The sequence below is a fragment of the Nelusetta ayraudi genome, unplaced genomic scaffold, assembly GCF_046127955.1.
Source record: "Nelusetta ayraudi isolate G7.1 ecotype Tasmania unplaced genomic scaffold, CSIRO-AGI_Nayr_v1 ptg000082l, whole genome shotgun sequence".
Classification (NCBI taxonomy): Eukaryota; Metazoa; Chordata; class Actinopteri; order Tetraodontiformes; family Monacanthidae; genus Nelusetta; species Nelusetta ayraudi.
In genome coordinates, this window is record NW_027466132.1 from 536,888 (window position 1) to 557,732 (window position 20,845).

The following is a 20,845-nucleotide window of genomic DNA, read 5'->3' on the forward strand; positions in this document are numbered from 1 at the left end:
TAAAGGGCTCACGTTTACATATTCTCAGTGGCACTACAACACACTGGCTTTTAAATTTAATACTTGAATACTGAAATGTGAATAAACATCTTTTACAGGTGACTTTTCCTCCCGTTTAAGCATTTTGACAGCTGTATCACCCACTACTGTTGATGAACAGCCAAGCAAAAAAGCATACTGGTTTGAAGAAAGATGCAAATAAAGGAGAAACAAAGTGAAAAAGTTTTAGAGCCAAATGTTACAACAGCAGCAGTGCTCAGCTTGCACTTGGTTCTACTTGGAATCATTCCCCAGACAAACATCAACCGACCCTTCCTGGACAAACGTGCATCAGCTTCAATCACAAACCAAATACAGGCCTGCGGGCAGGAGGGCAAATCATGCTGGTCTTTAATTCTGTCAACCTGAAGCAGAGTAAGTGCAGACAAGTCTCTTCATTATTTACAACGTGGTAAGGCAAAGGAATCTCAATATTAGCAGCATTTCGTCTGAATCCTTCATCTAGAAGATCAAATGAGAATGTGATATTCTGAGAACTGTCTGATGGACAGCAAAACGAATGAATGCAAAACCAAACCGAGGAGGGCGGTGGCTAGTTTTCAGCTGAGGTCCAGCAGGAGTAAGACGGGGAGGAGCTTCATATCAAAACAAATGATCTCTTCATTAGAACAGAAAGTGAAGACGGGGTGATAACAACGCAAAGAATCACATTTTCTTTCGGACAGCAATTAAACACAACTAAACAAAAGAACAAAGCAGATTTCATCCTAAGTCTCGCGAGAGAGAACGCCATATTAAATTATCTTTCAGATATTTAACTTAAACATCATGATGGTCACAAAACCCCGCCCCGGAAATAAACTAATATTAAACACAGCAAAAATATATATATATATTTATGTATATATCTTACATGACGTTAAACCTTCCTGCAATCTCAGTATGTGTTGTCACAATTTCTTCTTCTCTGACATTTCAAGGAGAAACGTCAAGAGGTGCATATGATGAAGCCCTGGTTTTCAAAAAAGAGCAAACACATTAAGGAGAGCTACACCAGAGCCTGTGTGCGATTTCCAGTTAAGTCACTGATTTAGTCAGTGTGATTTCAGTGTTTTTTCTACAAAAAAAAAAAAAAAAAACTTCAAGTATCGTGGCTGAAGACTTTACAGCTGATCTCAGTTTTACAACACCATTATTTTCTCTCTCTCACACTCACGCACTCTCTCATTCAAGCCAATGCAGATTCACAAGATGAAGTGGACATTCAAGTTCTCCTGTGATTTCAGGACTTTTCACTCGGGAACGAGGGTCCGGTCCCTCTTTGGGACCTTCGGGAACGCCGTCTCCAGGAGGAGGAGCTCCTCCGTCGAGGGAAGGTGACAGGGAGCGTCGTCTCCCCCTGTCTGTTCCAGCTCCGTCACCCCCTCCCTCACGCATGGAATCATCCCGATCCGACAGCACATCAGGCCACATCTGCAAGCCGAAGGCAGACAGAGGAAGTGAAGCTGCTGTGTCGGCTGAGGCAAACTGCAAAAAGGATCCAGAAAACTAAAAGCAACTGCAGCTCAGCTGGTTCTTGCCACCACAAGTGGTCAATTGTCCAACTGAGCCAAAAAGAACTGATTTTAATATGTTCATGTTTATGTTATTTTGTAGTGTCCACTGTTGTTGTTGTTTTTCTTTCATTAACTTGCACTGAGGATATAATTAATTTCAATCCTCGACGTCTTGCACATCACAACAGGAATAAGATCCTGAAGATGTGGATTGAAATGTGAACTAAGCCATTTGATTGGGCGAGACTGCAGTGAACAAATTAGAATGGCTGAAAAGCAGGAGATTGGATATATAAAAAAAAAAGAAAAAAATCCAAATATGTACCCAAGACAACCCAAATTTCTAGGATAATCCTTGAACCACCGCTGTAGAGCAAAGATTTTCTTTCACAGACCAGCCAGAGTGGCAGATGACTTGAGAATCCGAGTGCTGACCTGCTCCCTGCTGGGCCGACAGATCCTCCACACCGCTCACAGGCTTCAGGAGGCCGTTCTCCCTGAAGGCCACGAGAGGAGCCCTCTCCTCCTGCTCCCGCGTCTGCTGCTGCTGCTCCTGCCCCTCTGGAGGGGACAGTCTGGAATGCGAGGGCAGCACAATCACCTCTTCAAACTCACCGTTCTCCCTAGAGGGACACAAACAAATAAACAAACAGGAAGTGAGGCCTTGATCCCTCAAGTAAAGCTGTCACGGTCACCCAGTGTTTTTACCTCTGGTCGGGGTTCAGGCTGGGCTCAAGTGGGCGACCGTTGTCGTCGCTGCCGCTGCTGTTTGTCAGTGGCACAGTAGCTGATGGACTCAGAGTGGCTGGCAGTGAGGAGAAACAGTGGGTATGAGACACTATGAACTGTGGCATTAAAAGTAAAAAGTAACTAGTCAAAAAAGAATAATCTGATGCTGTTTTGATTAAAGCATCAACGAAAAAACTGTGCCATTGCTCAATTTCCTGTCTGTTTTTTACAGAAGAGGATTGGGGCCACAAGAAGAGACAAAAACTAAGATAGAATTTTTTTTCAAGTTTCCAATTCGAGAAAAAGTTGAAATTTTGAGAATAAAATTGACAAAAAAGATGAAATTTCATGAATAAAATCTAAATTTTGCAATTAATGTCAACGTGAAGAAAGTCAAAATGTTGAGAATAAAGTCGAAAGGCTCCGTCTCTGCAGTTTACTTTTAACTGTGGGTAACTGGGTTAATCCACCATCCATCCAGTCTATTCGACAATTTCAACTTTATTTGCATCAACTTTATTCACGAAATTTTGTGTTTTTCACGAAATTTCAACATAAAACTCGAAATGAAAACTTAAATCAATTTTTTTTTCTCTTCTTGTGGCCCTAGTCCTCTTTTGTACTTTTTTGTGGAGTTTTAAATGCTGTCTGGCTGATGAAAATTTAAGACTGACCAATGGAGGAAGGACGGAGGATGAAAATGTCAGAGTTTTTATCCTAGCCAGGTTAAATGACGTTACATTCATCTAGAAGGAGTTACCTGCGTCGTCGTCGCTCCTGTTCGGAACGACTTTCTGAAAAACGGGAAAAGAGGGTAGATTTAAAATTGAGTCTGTCGTGTATATTTTTTTCTTCCACCCAGACGTGTGCTACCTTCTCTGCTGTGTCCGAACGTCTGGTTCTCTTCATGATCTCCTCCAGACGCTGCAGGGTGAGAAGAGCTTTAACATGGAGGGGCTACGATGGGGGACCTTCAGGGTTCGAACTGTGTTCTCTCTCCTTACCTTTTTCCTCTCCATGCGCTCGGCCTCCTCCTTCTGGAAGTGCTTATCCCTCTCTTGCTTCACCCGCTCGGCCTCCTCCCTCTGCCGGCTCTCTTCCTCCTCTTTCTGAAACGCAAACGCAACAATGTGACAACGCGTCACTGTGACCTCACCGTGATGTCGCTGGTGTTTGACCTGCACGCCGACCTGCTTCTGGAGCCTCTCCGCCTCCTCGCTCTCTCTCTGAATCCTCTCCTCTTCCTCCTTCTTCCTCTCCTCCTCCTCCCTGCTCTTCCTCTCCTCAGCCTGCCGCTGAGCCTCCTCCTCTCTCTTCGCTCGCTCCTCGGCCTTGCGGCGAGCCATCTCCTCCCTCGCCAACCTGTGACGAGACACATCTTTAGCGTCGCCTGCTCGCCGCTACGTGCACATGACTCGTGCAGCGGCGCGTTTTGCACGACCTCGCTTGCTCCTCCTGCTGCCGCCGCTGCTCTTCCTCGCGCTCCCGCTGCTCCCGGGCCAGACGCCGGTTCTCGGCCAGGATGCGGCTGGCCTCCTCCCGGTCAGTGGTGCCGGCGGAGGGCTTGGAGGGCGGAGGACTGCTCACGCCCTCTGAAAAGACAAAGGCAGCAGCAAAGTGGAGGCTGTGAGCAAAGACAACCCACTCTGAATTTTTTCCAACTAGTTTCAGAGAGTGGGAACCAACCTCTGGCGCCCGCTGGTGATGGCTCATTGCTGGGCTTGTTCTGGCCCACTGGCTGAGGTCGAGGCAGAGAGGGACTGAGCACCTCCTCCCCGCCCTCCTCCCCGCCCTCCTCTTCTTCCTCCACTTTTCCATCCTCCCCCTCCTCCTCTTCCTCACACTGAGCTCTGACTGACTGAGGGCTCTCAGGTGTGATCCTGATGGGGCGAAGGTTTCCAGGGTCCTCTGGTCCTGGAGACTTCAGCCGCTTGGGGGTCGGAGGTCGACCTGATGGCCTCTGTGGAGGCCTGGGTGCAGGGAGAGAAAAGAGAAAATATCAGAAAATGAGGCTCAACTTATGAAGTAGGTTTATGCGCCCTCTATCGCCCACTCACATATATGCATTCTTATTACCTGCCAATAGAGGGTGCTGTCGCTCTGCTGGTCTTTTTGCTTGCAGAGGACGAGTGCTTTGATAAGGGCAGAGTAAGAAGGGGAGTCAGCGGCAGCGACAGGTTGCTCCAGGACTTCCGGACACCGTCACGATCCTTGACCTGCTGGTACACGAAGCCACAAGAACAGAAAATATAAAAATACTAGTAATTATTATTAACTATTACTCTTTCACCAAACAGGAATGCTGAGCCCCATGAACAGTGCCTCTTGCACAAATCCTGTTTCTTAAGTATGCAGGGCACAATGTACGCGAGTGAGTGAATGCAAAAGGAGCAGTTGGAGAAGCCCAGACAGAGTGACGACAGCTTAAGACGACTGGTAACAAGATTCAGCTCAGACAGCCTCCTCTTGGCCGCGCGCGGCCCTTGGCGCCGAGCCACGGAGAGAGCTAGCTAAAAGCCAGCTAGCACGGTTTTGTTTGGCTGCTTCCAGAACTGAATTAGTCGTATTGTTAACTATCTGTGTGTCTGACCGACTGGATAAAGTATCAAAACAGACGTGTGAAGCTGTCCAGACGTCAGAGCCAAGGCTGTTTTGATTGGGTTGCAGCTTCGCGGGCAGTTTCCCGCCCTTTTAGTTAAGCTATTTAAAAAAATATATATATACACCACCAGTCAAAAGTTTGGGTACACCTTCTCGTTTGATCATTTATCTTTCATTTTAATGACTATTACATTAATTCTCACTTAAGGGATCAAAACAACAAATGAACGAAACATATATGGTACAATGTAGTTAACAAAACATTGTGACATTACTAAAAACATTTCATATTTCAATTTCTTCAGATGAGAAGGTGTGTCCAAACTTCTGACTGTGTATATACAGAGAGAAAATGTTGGGCATTTATTTAGCAGGACATACAATTCAATTCAATAACTCCAATAATGTATTTACTTGACATGATAGAAAGTAGGCTAGTGTTTTTATTTTTGGGGAATAAATTTGAGTGCTGTGGAATAGATTCGACTTCATTATAAGGAAATAAATGTGGTTCCTGATACTCCACTAGTTGAGAACCACGGCTTTAATGAATCTTTCTCACAGTAACCGAGCGGTGCCCTGATTCCAGGCCGACCAGCCGACCCACCGGTGCGGCTCCGGCGGTCCTGCGGCGGACGACGGTCTTGGAGGAGGCCGCCTCCCTGCTGAGGTTCCTCTCGTGGCTGCGGCAGTGAGGCAGCGGCAGGGCCTGCAGGGCCTTGAAGGACATGGAGCCCATGGGGTGGCAGGACACTGAGCGGGGACACACAGGCATGGCTGGGGTTGGAACTGAGGTGGGGGGAGGGAGCGTGGCGGTACGAGGATTTATGGAAACGTCAGGAGGGGGATTTCGACAAACAGGAGCACAGCGGGAGAGAGTGGGGAAAAAAGGAGCAGGGCAGGAGGAACAGGAAGTGGGACGGATTGACGGATGGAAGCGAGGAATGAAGGTGTAGAGAGAAGAACGACAGGAAGAAGGAATTAGTGCAGTTAATTTAAAGCTGCTGAGAAGCTGGCGAGTGTCACTCGGGAAAGAATTAATTGTTCAGGGAATTAAGTTAAGAAGAAGAAGAAGCAAAGAGGACACGTATTTAAGCAACCAGGAACGCTCAGGTCAGAGACACATCAGACAATTGCTAATATAAAAACAGGCACAGCACAAGCACCTTAGTTCACGAGAAACAGGTTGTGGGAAAATGTATAAATGTCGATATAGTCAGAAAGAGTGAAAGAAAGAAACATACCAGAGTTGGTGAAACCAAAGTGAAAAACTTTAATTATTACTATTTACTTCCTGAACCGCTTAGCTGCGTGTGTGTGTGTGTGTACGCCCTGAGTGCCTGATACGGGGCTGGTGAGGGAAGTTTCAGACGCTGTAATGCTTTAAGTCTGGCCAAATCTGATTAAGATCTGAAACTCTTCTGTTCAGGAGCCCGAGACACAAACAGAAAGAGCCCTTATGACAGAACCGTGAGCAGCGTGTGCACGAGCGACCCTGCGCCGCTCCGCTCACTGCTGACACCAACACGCGGAAAGGCCTCTTTCGTGTGTGTGTGTGTGTGTGTTTGTGCAAGTGAGTGTGTGTTACCTGCTTGCTCTCCTGACAGACTCATGGCACTGCGGCTGCGAGCCAAGTAGGAGTGAGTCGGCTGCTGCAGCCGGTTCACCACGTTGCTCTCCCAGGGCGTCAACGGAAGGCGGCGCAATCCTGAAAATAGGACATTTGATAAAATAATATTTTATATTTAAAACAAATAAAACGCTCCAGGTGCCAAATTAGTTTTGAGCAAGCAGCAAATACGAATTATAAAAGCTGCACACTTGAGTCATTGCTGGATGTGTTTATCTACTCCTACTGTCTGGTGCGATGCAGTTGTGTAGCTGGGGTAAGTGATTAACCATGCAGCATGCACAAGTTGGTGAACTGCCAGCAAACCCAGAGCAAACAAACAAGCCGAGGGCAAAATGCTTGTGCGTAAAAATGCATCAATGAGGGGAGAATATCTGCGAGACAACTCAGACAGGCTGCTTAAAGGTCCCATAACGTGCATGTTTGCTTTTCATCACTGGCTCAATGCAGCAGGCGCCAACTGCTCACTGCATCTCCAAATTTTTTGAGAAAACGACAAGTTTAGCAAACTCTGTTTTCACCAACCACAAAACACTTTGATTTTACCTTCCTGCTGAAACTGAAGCTTTGTGAGAGCTATCGGTGCCCTTAATGACATCACAAAAGGGCTGATTCAGCAGTTAATTTGAGATTGCAGCAGGAAAAATAAGTAAAGGGACAGACTTTTCTCATTATATGGAATTCATCGACAGGTTAGACGTGGGTGTCAGTGATACACAACTTGATTTTTGCACACTCTGGGACCTTTAAAGCCTTCATGCGAGACGATTAAACTCTTGACCCTGTGCGGTCTGTCTCAGCTTGTTAAGGTTGACGGTGCAAAGCGTTGAGCAGAAGTTGCAAGGTGCAACCGTTGTTCTACATAACCCGATTTTCCCTGCAGAGGCAGAGGACAGACGGTCTTTCAGCAGTGACATGCAGCGCTGATGGCTCCAATATTGAAGCAGGGTTGCAGGATTCACAGTGAGTGGGATGGGGAAAAAAAGGGCTGTAAACTGTTCAAAATCATCTCAAACCTACAATGGTTTTCTCGTATTGTTGTTGTGAAAAAAGTCTCAAGACACATCGCACGATCGTGCCGCCTTTGATCAGTCCTGCTTACATTTCACGTCCAATCTTATTTCCCCACGTTTTTTGCTTGTTTAAATGTGGGTGTTGGTTTTCCAGCAGGGATAAAAACGGCATACAGTGTTCCCACAAAAACAAAAAGATTATCCTACAGAGGATTAGAGAAAGGGGTCACGCTAGACGATGGGGGGGAAAAAAAAAAAAAAAAAACTTGATCCCTCTGATGAAACACACAGAAGTGCAAATGCAAGCACATATTGTATTAGAAATAATGTGATATAACCATTGGGTGGCCTCTGGACGTGGTTAGATTGTTAATATTGTTCGATTTGGGTGTGAAGACACCAAAAAAAATTAATTACTTATTATGTATTCACTTTGAAAACAGTTTTCAGCCCATGATGGTTTTTGGCTTGTGATGAACTTGTATGGACAGAGTCCAAGAGAACACCTGTGTTTTGGCGAGGGGAGCTCTTCCCTTTGTGCAGCCGGGGTTTGGACTGAGCTTTGCTAATGACGGGGGAGGAGGCAGTTCTCATCTGCAAGCCTGTCGGCAGCATATAAACATCACAGTATACGTGATCCTGTTGTCGCTGAGCCTTGAACACACAATGACCAACACAGATTTCTTGACATGATGAAGAAATATGCAACAATAACATCCCAGGTTGTAATTTAATATCCGTCCATTACTACTTCTGGACGGAAATTGCATGCTGATATGATCAAAGTTTTCCACTGCAAAATGATGCACATGCAAATCCAGTGGCCCTCTTTCCTGCCATCGCTGATGAATATCTTTTTTTTTAGGTCACGACGTGTTGTGTTTGTGTCCTCTTCATGACCAAATTTCATAAAACAAAGATTGATCTGGCAGATATTAATGGACAGACAGATAAGCCTCTTAAAGACTGAGAAAGCACAAGGGTTCTTTTAATAATATAAGTAAGCACTTCAGATTAACACGACTGAATTTTATGCAGCGTTTTTAAAGTGATACACAAGCGGTTGTTTGTTCTGCTCGCAGCTTTTACCTCTGTCGGGTGAGTGCAGGAGTGTGGCGGAGGACGACGAGAGGCGCTTGGTAATGACAGGATCTGTGTGTTTGGACAGATTGGTTGTAGAGACCGAGCGCCTGTCGGCATCTAGAAACAAAACAAGAAACACAGTGATTAAACCGCAGAGCTGGAGGGGAAATGTGAACAGATCTGAATGCACAATGCTCTTTAAGGGGGAGTTAACACTAGTTGGTTAAACATGGTTAAATGTGGAAAACTACACAGATGTGGCTAAAAAAAGGAAAAGCAAAAAAAATCCATGTTGAATTAGTCGGTAACGGGTCTAGAGTCGTACTGCAAATGACAGAAATAAATAAAAAAAACGGAGTGACAGACGTGACGGCTACGTACGAACAAGACGAACAAGAAGTCGAGACGCTACTCATGGCCTACTGTACGTCTCAGCTAAAACAAAGCTGCGAAACGCCTCGCAGGTGCTAGAGCTGCTAGCAGTCTGGCTAGGTGACACACGGAAACGTCATATTCACATTGAGAGGTCATTCCACCGTATCTGCGGTAGAGACTGTAAGCACTCTGCATGTGCTCCAGTCCGGCAAGGTCGAGTGGATAGAGCAAAGCCGACTCGACAAAACCTGGACCAGGAAGGGAGAGTGACAATGGCAGAGAGAGAGAGAGAAAAGAGGAGGAGCGGAGAGAGCGAGAGAGATTGGAGGTAAGAGAGAGAGGAGGTGGAGGGGGGCAGAGCAGGGCGTGAGTCAGCAGTAACAACAGAGGCGCAGAGGGATGTGAAGAGTTTCAATGCAAACAGGCAGCAGGCAGGTGGAGGCGACGACATCAAAACCGTCGTTCAGGAGGAATAAAAGAATAAAAGGGAAGTCAAAGTACCTGTTGGAGCGCTGGGGGTGTTGGCGTTGAGCGCCCCGCCCCACGACCACCGGTTGGTCTTCTGCCGGGTTCGCTGGCTCCGCTCGACGGTCCGTCGCATCACCGCCTCGTGACGGACCTTCAGAACAACCAGCATGTGAGCGCAGAAGAATTTAAATAAAAAGTGTATTTTACACTTTTATTGTTTCCTACATAATTCCGTGTGTTCATATGTAGTTTTGATCAGTGAGATCAAAAGTGAGAAACTGAAATGTCAATAGTCATGAGAATGAAAGAAAAGACATTTCAGTCAAAGGGTGTGTCCAGACTTTTGACTGGTAGTGTATATAATAAATAATATAGGTCTACTTAGCGCTGGTCAATCATTGCAGAATTTCCCCCAAAGGCTGCGAAAGCAGGAAATAAGCACATATGTGCGTGCTTCTTCTTCACGTGACTCATGTTAAAAATGGCCAAGTGTGTCGGGGAACCTTGTCCTCCTCCAGCTTTTGCCGCCGCTTCTCCTCCACGGCGGCGCGCCTCCGATCCTCCTTCACCCGCTGCTCCTCCAGCTTCTTCTTCTTCTCCTCAATCTGCCGCTCGTAGAACTGCCGGGCGCGCTCCTCACGAGCCTGCCATTGGGCCTCCTTGACGGCTGTTGGGGGGGGCGCAATGCATGCACACATGAACACACACAATCTTATCATACAGTGCATGGGCATACTAGAGCTGCAACGATTATTTTTGTTGTCGATTAATCTATTGATTTTTTTCCCCGGTTAGTCGATTAGTAACAATTGTCTTCTTTATTTTCACCACCTATTTTGGACTTCTGTTTAACCTAACTTGCTTAAATCATTACACTTGTGTACTATTGTACTCTGGCGTGATACATTTTTAAATAAACATATCTAAATAAAGACACACAAAGCATTTATCTGTGACATAGTTGTTCTATTTTTCAATGTAAAAAAAAAATCATAGGTATATTTTATCACAGTTAAACAGCTTAAAGAGATTTCTTACAACTTAAATATTGAATTAATATGTCCTAAATAACACAGTTGATAAGTGATAAGTGAAAGAATGTTACAATCCAGTATAAATGCTAGTATTGACAGGGGCTGTAATTCACTAATTACTGCCGTAAAGTACGCATTTACCCAAGTGACTTATAGTTCGCTAAGCTAGCTAGCTCCATGTTTATGGAACGTATTATGTATTTGCGTCATAGGCCGATACTTGATGAACAGATAGGCGTGTAATTTCTACGAAATATCTACAGTGCGCGATGATACGACGACTCCGGGGTGTCTGCGTTTAAGGTGTTCCCGTTATGGACGTAGTGCTAACCTGGATTGCCAGGTGAGCTTCACAGAGTTTGCGCCTAACACGTTTCGCTGCTTAATTTTCTATGAAATATTTCTAAACTTTAGAAACTTCGGGTCGGAGTTTTCGAGCCTTTTCAAAGAAGAAGTCGTTCTTCTTCTCCGTTTTTTGATGTAAACAACGAGCGACACTGCCACCCTCAGCGCTCAGTACTGCACTGCAGGTACAAATGAGCACGCAGCGGCCGGAGTGTGATTGTATCATTCAGCAATTTACAATGATAATACAAAGGACGTGTCGACGCTTCAATTCTCTACGTAATCGATTATGTCAACTAATCGTTGCAGCCCTAGTGCATACTGTAAGTGCGTGCATACAAAAACTCCAAAACACACAGCAAGTAGCGGCAATGTTATGAGTAAATGTGTGTTAGGGGTCAGCTGCAGAACATGTGACGAGGCTTTAGATCCAAATCCCACCCGAGCCTTCTTCACCCAGGCAGAGGGTCCGGTGAGCAGAGACACCCCCCCTCCCGGCTGCTTCGGGGGGGATGTTGCTGCTCCTTCATTCGTACAAAACATCCCGCCGGCCGGCCGGCCCTCCTAAACCCTGTCCCAAACCCCTGACACGTTACGCAACCCCGGTGCCATGGCAACAGGAATGGAGGCGGGGGAGGTGGTTGCCAGGCTTTGGCCTGGACTTTATGTAACGCCCCGGAGAAACTCTTTGGCACAGCTGCCGGCCAAGTTCGCTCGTGAGGTTGACAGTGAGGCGACGCGCACGTGTAAACGACACGCAGCAGTGATACGCACCGTTCTGCTTCTCCCGCTCCACTCGGCGCTCGCGGGCCATCCTCTGTCTCTCGTCGTTCTTGTTGAAGAGCAACGAGTCTGGGGGGGAAAAAAAGCAAAGCACACAGTTTTTTTTTTCTCTAATCACATATATATATATACACACACTACGAGTCCGAAATCCGGACACGCCCTCTGTCATGCAAGGGCTTTTCTTTCATTTTAATGACTATTTACATAGAATCAAACTAAAGGGATCGAAACAATGAATTAAAGAAACACATATGGTATCACGTAGTAGACGAAAAAGTGTGACATAAAACAGAAACATTTCATATTTTAATTTCTTAAAAATAGATCTGCATGCGAGGTTTCCCGCCGACTCACCTGGTTTGTTTGCCAGGTAGGCGCTGGGACTGTTACTGGTGGTGGTGCCGCCAGCCACGGTGTAGGTCTGCATGGAGGCCCCGGAGCTGGGCCGGGTGGCCGAGGACGCTCTGCCATCCTCCGATTTGTAGTGCGAGTAGGATGCTGCGACGGGGAGTGAGACAGAAGGGGGAACTTTTCATCAGGAGAGGTCTGCAACTTAAATACATAAACTTCCACGGCTGTGGAGACAGGCTACTAGGTAGCGCTGCAGCTAATGATTGCTTTGGTTTTTACCAGGACGTATTCTCCTGAGACTGCTGTATACATGTAAACAAGCACAAAAAAAGGGTTTTCAGGAAGGCCTGGCAGGGGGACAAAGTGAGATATAGAACAACATGTAGGGTTTTCTGCATTCTCCAAGGTTGCCACAGTGCTGAAGTTTCTTCCCCGCAGTGCTCAGAACGGGGTTATTGATTGATGGCCCCTATCAGGGTCAGGGTGAATCAGCACTTCCAGCCCTGCCGCCAACACACTCAAAAACAACAGAGCGAAAGTAAAACCCGCCAAAATAAGTTACAGAGAGATCCTGCACAAAAAGCATAAGGTCAGACGACACTCTTACTGTCGCATACAAATGAAATGTATTATAAAATGCAAACACTGAGTCATTCCTCCATGAAGTGTCCCGGAAAGTTGGCAACTCGATCGCTGCGAAATCTTCTGGCGGCAAAAGTGGCAGATCACAACAGACAAACAAAGATAATGAGAAGAAATTGGACAGTGCTGAAGATTTTTGGTGAACTTCCATCTTGTGCACCATGTGAATCCAAATTCAGCTCCATTTGATGCATGATTAGTACACACACCTCCTCCTTTTCTTTGCTTAGTTGCAATCAAACCACTCAAGTGCAAATTCAACAAGGATGCCTGAAAATAATCGGGACTAACGGAGTTTGCACAGAGTTTCTATTTCTGCAACTGTAGAACAAACAGGATTTATCCCCCTAGAGTGGCGTGAGACACGTTGCAGAAAAACGACACAGAGTGCAAATCTAATCCTCGGCGCTTTCACCGGCCTACATGCTCTCGCGGTGATCACAAAGGATGCGCTGGTCAAAGACACAAGGTCATCGCCACAGAGGCTCTGAACGTCACAGTAACCCTGCACGAGCCGCTTCACTCAGCCGTAGCTGCAACTGTTCTCAAACCGGTTCCGTAGCGGCTATTGTTACAAACAGGAAAGGCCGGGGTGGGAGCAGGTTACGGTGGCGTCTCCTTGATCTGATCCTTCCCTCAAAACTCATTTGCTTAGACAAACAACACGCTGGTCGGCGGCTTTGAGACGATTTAAACAGGATGTCTGACATCTAAATAGGTATTTAGTGGGTCTTTATGAAGCAACAAAGGACGACTTGGAAATGAATCTGCCGCACAATCACAGATGAAGAGCTTTTTGTCATCGTGGTTAAGCTGATGCTGAGCAGCGAACGATGGCGCGGGCCTTCTGAGAAGCTCGATGACGAGACGAGATGAACAGTCATCCAAGTGCGCACAGCGGACGTTGCTGGCAAACAACAAACAATGAAAGCAGCTGCAGCTACAACATCAAAAATACATATAAAATAGGAATGAAACGAAAAAGATTTTTTTCTTTTTTTTAAATCAATATTTAAAGAAATTCACAGAATCCGCTGACGCCAAGTGCATTGTTTTCTTCCCTCTCTACCTGCAAATGTTAGAAATGTGACCAAAGTGCAGCCTGCAGGCTGGCATCAACCAGCAAAGATCAAAGCGGCTGTCGTATCTGTATGTGAAAATTGCACGGTGACTACAACAACCAGCAAGATGCAACAGCACTGGACATCTGAGTATCTTATCTGCTGCAGTGAAGAGATATTCCACCAAACCATCCTTTCAATTACACAATGTACTTTGCTCTATTCGCTTCCTCCCAGGCATCTTTTACAACCACATATCCAAATATTAGTCCCGCAGGCGTCCTGAGAACCGACTGACTGATTGACTGACTGGTCCTTTACCTGGATTTGCATCCATGATCGCCAGTGACAAGGGCCTGTTCAACCCCTGGGTCTGCATCCGGCTCCGACTAGCCAGATCTGAGGGCCAGAATCCACATTCCTACTTCCTGAAAACATGCCACGCGAAGCGAGATAAGATCAGATCCAAAGTCCAGTCGGCAAGAGACAAAACGCTGCGAATGTTCCGATGAGAGGAAGCGAGAGAGAGGTCAGCCCTCGCTGGTCTCCGCCCTGGCTGGTCTCAGCCCTCGCTGGTCTCCGCCCTGGCTGGTGTCACCACCGGCGAGAGGCGACTGAGCCTGAGACAGATTGCAGCGACGGTCCAACCCCCCCCCCCATCAGTGTGCATGTGTTTACGTGTGCGTGCATGCATGATGAAGACATGGAGCAGGACGCGGGGAGAGTGTCCCACAGTTTAATCTGCCCCGCCCTCCCTCCCTCCCTCTCCCTTGCCGGGCTGCTGGCTGCGTGAACTCAAAGTCGCTCCCCGCCCCCCATGGCGGTCAGATTAAATGGTCAGAGTGAGCGATTAATGCTCTGCTGCCGTCCAGGCCAGTGGGTTGCAGGCAGGCGAGCTGCACGGGCTCCCGCATCCCATGAAGCACTGAGAGGATTAGCCGCTGCTAACGCCGAGCTAAAGGCTGAGCTCCAGGCACAGGAGGCGAGGGGATGGAGGTTCTAACCCTGCTACCTGAGGGGGAACCAACCAGGTAGTGGGGCCTGGAGCAGAGCACAGGATCCTGGCAGGAGGGCGGAGCTACACTTGACATCACTGTTGATGACATCATGTCATCAACAGTATAAAAACTCATCCAAAAATATTGCACATCCTGCTAACTTTGGATGTCGATGGCGCAGGTTGCCGGTCACTAGTTGGTACAGGCACCTTAGCTAATTCCACGACGAACAACTTGTCTTTATCTTCTTTATCTTCCATGGCAGCTACATCACTTAGATTTTTTCAGTCAGTCCAAAAAAAAAGGTCAGCGGTATTTACAGCCAATCAGCTTCTTTCACTTCACTTGTTGTTGCCCTCCTGCAACAACGCCTCCAGGCTGCTTGAAGGAACAGGAAGACCTTTAGGCCAAATGTAAACAACTGAAGCTGCATCGATTAGCATAGATGCTACAATAGCGAGAACTTTATGACCGAATGCATTCAATATAATGCAGGCAAAAAAGGAAGGAGCAAAGAATTTTTCCCTCTGAAACAAAGCTGAGACAAGCAAGAATCAGAGTTCAGAGTGGCTGCAGGTCCACCTGCTGAGTGATCTCCCCGCCCACTGCTGCACTGCACGCCACTAACACATGTGGCGCGGACGCACGCCACCTTCACTCTCCGCCGCTGCCCTTGCGCTGACCCAATCTTGCCTTGTCAGCTGGTTTCAACACACACACACACACACGCGCACACACACACTCGTCAAACTTGACAGCGTCCAGATGGCTAAGCTCGACGGGTCAGGAGGACTTTACCGCTGCAGGAGAAAGAAAAAGTGTGCACCCGCAGATGCTGACACACAGATGCACGCTGGTCCTGGGAGTTCCCGTCGGACCTGTTATCTATTTTCCCGCCCGATCCTCAGAGACTGCGGGAATGATCCGATGGCCCAGATACCAGCGTCCTCACTTTCAGAATGACACGGTTCCACTGAATGACTAATCACACTCCCAGCTCCCCTCCCTCAATTGTACCTTTTTTCTTCCTCTTGCAAGCGCCTCTCCGCCGTTGTCCCTCTTCTTCCTCGGTGATGGTGAAGAGCGCCGGGATGGCTGAGCGGCTGCCACACTGTCTCGGACACTTCCTGCCCTGCCAGCGCTCGCCTCCGCCTCCCCCACATCCTTTGCTACTTGGCATCACCTCCCCTATTGCTGCTGCTGCTGCTGCTGCTGCTGCTCTCCCTGCCCAGCGGCTGGCTAACTCACCCAGCCCAGGCCCATCCCAGCCTGCACTGGCGAACACACCAGTGGACGCTGGTGGCCGGAGTGCCTAAAATCCTTCTTCTGTGCCGAGGCTAATTGCTCTGGGTGAACATCGCTGCACTGCGTCCCGGGTTCAGCGAGATTAATAGGTGAAGAGGAGGTGGAGGAGGAGGATGGGAAAGAGGTCAAAGAAAAACAGTGCGTGGAAGAGAGACGTTCACGCAGCGTCCAGTGGTGGAGTAAGAGTGGAGGAGACAGAGCACCCAGCCGAGTCTGAGCTCTTGTAGTCTGGCTTAGAAAATGAGGACTTAATCCACGGAACTGGCTCGATCCAGAGCGACAGAAAAAAAAAACTGCTCTTCACTTTACTCCCTCACTCCTAGAAGGATGTTGCTGTTGCTGCTGCTGCTGCTGCAGTCGCAGCTGTCAAAGGAACTCTCATCACTCACATCACTGAACTCTCTGGGCTGATGCTGAGAATGTAAACATCTCAAAAAAAAAAAAAAAAAAAAATCCAGTCATCGCAGCATTTGCGGCACCCGACGCAGGCAGAGATGCTGCGGCATCAAGGCGCGGGCCGCTATGTACAGGAAAAGGGAATCCCGGACGACAGCAGCCTGCAGACCAATGACGCTGCGGCAGAGCGGGAGGAGAGCCGAGGACGGATGCACTTAAGCGGGACACAGCGGCAGCACACACACACTCTGAACATCGCAGTGCTGGACCGTCCTGCGGCTGGAAGATGCGTTCGTGCAGCCCGTGGAAACAAGTCCCACCCATCCTCATCTTAAAGAGCCCCCGAGGTCTGTGACCTGCCAAGGCTGCATTAGTGCTGCCAGCTCTTTGCAGAAGCACTGGGCTGAAACAAGGCACTGCTGTACATTAATATTGATGTCACAGCAAAGTCGTAGCCATGCTTTTATTTCACTTGGCTGAACACGGCATGTTCACTCGACTTGATTCAACAAATGTCACACACACACACACACACACACACACACACACACACACACACACACACACACACACACACACACACACACACACACACACACACACACACACACTACCAGTCAAAAGTTTGGAGACACCTGTTTCTTCTTTATCTTGATTATTTTCTACACTGTAGATGCATACTGAAGACATCAAATATATGACCAAGATATGTCGATTAATGTGGCAAAAGAAAAAAAGTTGAATACCTAAATATGTTATGTTATATATATTTTAAATGAAGGGTGGCTATTCTAGATAATCTAAAATATAAAACTTGTTTGAGTTATTTCACCCTTTTTTGTTTCATACATATTCCATGTGTTCATTCATAGTTTCAATGCCTTGAGTGACAATCTACAATGTAAATAGTCTTGAAGATTAAGAAAAAGCATTAAATGAGAAGTATGTGGCCAGACTTTTGACTGGTAGTGTATATATCTGGTGAAATTATTTTTCAAACATTTTGCCTTTTATTTTTCAGGATGCCAAGCAGAGGTACCATTTTACATTTTAAGATGAAAGACAAAAATAACAGCGACTCAGTGGTAGTACAAACATGAGCTCTTTAGCCTATGGAGGTACTATGTAGCACGTGGCATGTGCGTGCTTATCTTCCACACAAAGGCAAATTTGCACAAGGATTTAACAGCCTGCATGACAGCTTGAGATCGTCACTCGGCCATTCTTTACCGCAAACCTTCTGCTGATAATAGTAATAAACTTTCGCCCAGTCTAAAACTATTACAGGTGCATTTCCTTTTGATCTTAGACCTAAAAACTTTTGGACTTATTTATCAAATCTAGTAACGTGCACTTGCTTCAGTTATGCTGTCTAACCTCCTCAGGGCCACATGCAAGTGTGCAAAAACACTTACCTGTATTCATGAGCAATCTGATCTTTGTCCCTGCAGGATGGTGTAATGCTGTAATCCTACCCCCATGCTTAAACCGGATAGGCTAGGCTACACACCCTTCTCAAATCTAATGGCTATGTACATAAAAGATGGACACAGGAACAGATAAAACAATATTAGGGCTTATGCAAACATAATGTCTGTGAATTCAAATAGATGAGGTCACTTTACTATCTGTTCCATAGAAACAATGAAGAAGATATGAATACTGCCTTTCAAAGGGGGGTGTAAATACGCCTACTAGGTTTTTTTTTTAACCCCCAAACTACTGGATTTTGTATGTATTGTATTAATACCGTTTAAAAAAATACATAAATATTGAAAGAATTTGAAAACCGTATCCTTGATCGAATTTTCCAGTTAGGTTCTTTAGCAAATTAACATCATGTCAAGCGCAATACCATGTATGCTCAGTGTTTTCTTCCTCTCACATCAAACACATGCACACTGGCCAACTAATTAAGTTGCAATACAACAACATAAGACGATAAAATCACCAGGGAAAAAAAACAACAATGACGACCTGATGAATGGTCACATATAAAATCATGACAGCGTCGTACCCGTGTTGAACTCAAATGTTGATTTTCAGAATCCAGTGTTGTATCACAGAAAAGGGATTAGCTGCGACTCCCTCACTTCGTTGACTTTGGCGACCCCTCGGGCCGCACGTGGCAACTACCACGATGCTGCGCACCGAACGGTGGCTGAAAATGACTATGACAGAAACCCCGCAGTCGTTTAGCTTTTAAGAGCATGAAATAACACGAAATAATAAATTAATAAAAGGCAAAAACTACATAGTGTTTGCAAGGGAAACACCGATGGAAGCAGTAGGCCAACTTGCCATGTTCACCTTCAACTCTGAAAGGCGACGCTTTAACTCATTTAAACTTTGGAAGTTTAAGATATGCAGACGGCTTTTAACGGTTGGACAGGGTTAAAAATAAATAAATAAATAAATAAACTATTTGGGACAGAGATGTAGCCCAGGGACACGTAAAAACAAGCAGGCTCTTGCCGCCCTCGCCATTAATTCACCTGTCACGTCAGCTCAGTTAGCATTTCGACGGCTTGACAAATAAAAATGTCAGGAACAGGTGTCTGTGTGGCTCCTCCGGGTGGGACGCTCCAAACTGTCACTGGAGACCCCGGCAGGGTTCTAGGAAAGCGGGGAAGGAGCTGACAAGGCAACCGTGGCGGCGGAAAACTCGTGTTTGACGCACGCAACGAGTCGGTTGATCGTTAATCCCGCTCCCGTGACCGAAACCCGGCCGGCCGGCGGGTTGCCAGAGTCCCTCGACAACTTCACGGTCAGTGAGCAAACACCGACCAAACTACACTAACAGTATTAAAAAATGTCGCTTAAGGAGCGTAAGGGGGGTTTAAACAGCGCTTCATTCGTGCGTCAAGTTTCTCCCCCCCCGGGAGTAAACTTTTTTTTTCTTCTTCTTCTTCTTTTTAGTTCCGTCGGCAGGAACTCACCTTGGGACTCGGGAGGAGATGCGTCGCTGCCATCCAGGTCCGCCATTTCTCCTGACGTCAGCTGACTGAGAGGGATCAGCGACAGGAAACCGGCGGAGCTGCCTGCCTGCTGACAGACTGTCAACTCAACGCTGCACTCACTGCACTGCACCGCGACACACCGCACACACACACACACACACTCCCACGGACAGGTGGGACACAACACAGCAGAGGCCGGCGAACTAATCCCGAGGGGGGCACCCCAGGCGGCTGATATTTGCATTTAAAGTGGTAGTAGAGCTCAAATAGTAACTCCCCCCCCCCCTCAACACGCTAATTACACCTTCTCAGTCTGACTTCTGAGTCTTCAGAAGGACCATTCCGAGTGGGAAAAGTTGATTCTAGGCTGTATCATAAAAGGTACCAGGAAAGGTGCAGGGACTAAATTAGGAGATTTGTATTATAGTGACATCTGGTGGCACAAAGTGAAACAACAACATTTTCATTTCATTATTCATTCATTATTTTTCACCCTGGACTTTAGTAGGCTAGCCTCATAAAAAAAAAAAATCAAAAAATACGAATGTCCTAAAAATCCCCGGATCTGAATTTGTTAGATGCAATGAAAACACAATAGCTATGTGTGCTTAATTGATTTTTGAGTGTGTTATATTATGTCTTATTTTTGAGAAGCAAATGAATAAAAGTTATTTGACGAAACCTTTGGAAACATAATTTACAACGAGCAGCCCTGAGATTAATTAAAAGACGTCAGTCGTGCTTTTGAATGTCATGTCTTTTCTGGCCAGCAGGGGGAACCTTCCTCCTACAAATATTTTCTGTCATGGGCGCAAGATTCTGACCCTGAATGGAGCTACAGTGACGAGCATTTCACAGGAGGCTTCATTCATCCATCGGTGCAATGATTAGATCATCATTAGCAGCTGAAACTAGATTTATCAAGGAAAAACTGATGAATCAGTGAGTGGTTGTATTATCCATGCATCAATAGCGGTTGCTCTGATTCAGCCCCTGTGTCACATTAACCCCCCAAATCATTCACCAAATCCCACAATCTGTCGTTGATTAAAAATGCCAATGAATCGCAGCTCGGAGAGAATATGAAGGCCGTTGTTTTCAGTCAGACAAGAGACGAGACAGTAGCAGCAGTAGTAGCAGCAGATCAGTGCCATTCCAACCGGCACCTCGCTGTTTGAGCAAGGATTTACTGTTCCTGGCTCAATGTATGCTAATCTCCCCGCCCCCCCCCCCCTCATATCGCTGCTATGTGCCAGACTGTGCAAGACTCACCCCATCCATCCACCCACCTGCCCCCCCCCAATCCCAACCCCTCCTCTGAACCCCCCGAGTAAAACGGCTACTGATTGGTGGACAGCAAACTGCAGCCATGGCAACCAGCTGTTTGCCGAATTCTCTGCGGAGAGCCGACCCTGCAGGTGATCACCCTGCACACTGGCAGACGCCGAGGCATCTTTTTTTGGCCCAGCTGGAGACTGGAAAAAGAAAAAGAAAATCGAAACCGATATCAAA

General features: G+C 46.8%; 1 protein-coding gene across 10 annotated transcripts; it reads right to left on the minus strand.

Moving 5' to 3' along the window:
• Positions 1-364: 364 nt before the first annotated feature.
• map7b (microtubule-associated protein 7b) lies at positions 365-19,543 on the minus strand. Of its 10 annotated transcripts, none has more exons than XM_076044565.1 (19): positions 19,313-19,543; positions 11,975-12,118; positions 11,609-11,686; positions 9,959-10,122; positions 9,489-9,606; positions 8,619-8,729; positions 8,036-8,131; positions 6,475-6,594; positions 5,494-5,675; positions 4,362-4,504; positions 3,972-4,255; positions 3,727-3,877; positions 3,476-3,647; positions 3,290-3,394; positions 3,159-3,209; positions 3,046-3,079; positions 2,265-2,361; positions 1,992-2,179; positions 365-1,473 (listed from the first exon to the last, which is right to left on the minus strand). In XM_076044565.1, exons 1-19 carry the CDS (start codon positions 19,356-19,358, stop codon positions 1,463-1,465), a joined length of 2,295 nt encoding a protein of 764 aa, XP_075900680.1. In that variant the 5' UTR covers positions 19,359-19,543; the 3' UTR covers positions 365-1,462. The 10 variants fall into 10 exon arrangements, with proteins under 10 accessions (XP_075900680.1, XP_075900678.1, XP_075900676.1 ...); XM_076044563.1 differs by having other exon boundaries at positions 4,362-4,501; positions 5,449-5,675; XM_076044561.1 differs by having other exon boundaries at positions 5,449-5,675.
• Positions 19,544-20,845: the final 1,302 nt, after the last annotated feature.

What these genes read in the sequence shown, in the direction of transcription:
- map7b (XM_076044568.1), bottom strand. Translation starts at nt 15,852, where the DNA reads ATGCCAAGTAGCAAAGGATGTGGGGGAGGCGGAGGCGAGCGCTGGCAG. An exon ending in GGAGCGGGAGAAGCAGAACG is followed by an intron (nt 10,123 to 11,608) that starts GTGCGTATCACT and finishes CCCCCCCAACAG; the next exon opens with CCGTCAAGGAGGCCCAATGG. An exon ending in CGGAGAGGCTCCAGAAGCAG is followed by an intron (nt 3,395 to 3,475) that starts GTCGGCGTGCAG and finishes TTTGCGTTTCAG; the next exon opens with AAAGAGGAGGAAGAGAGCCG.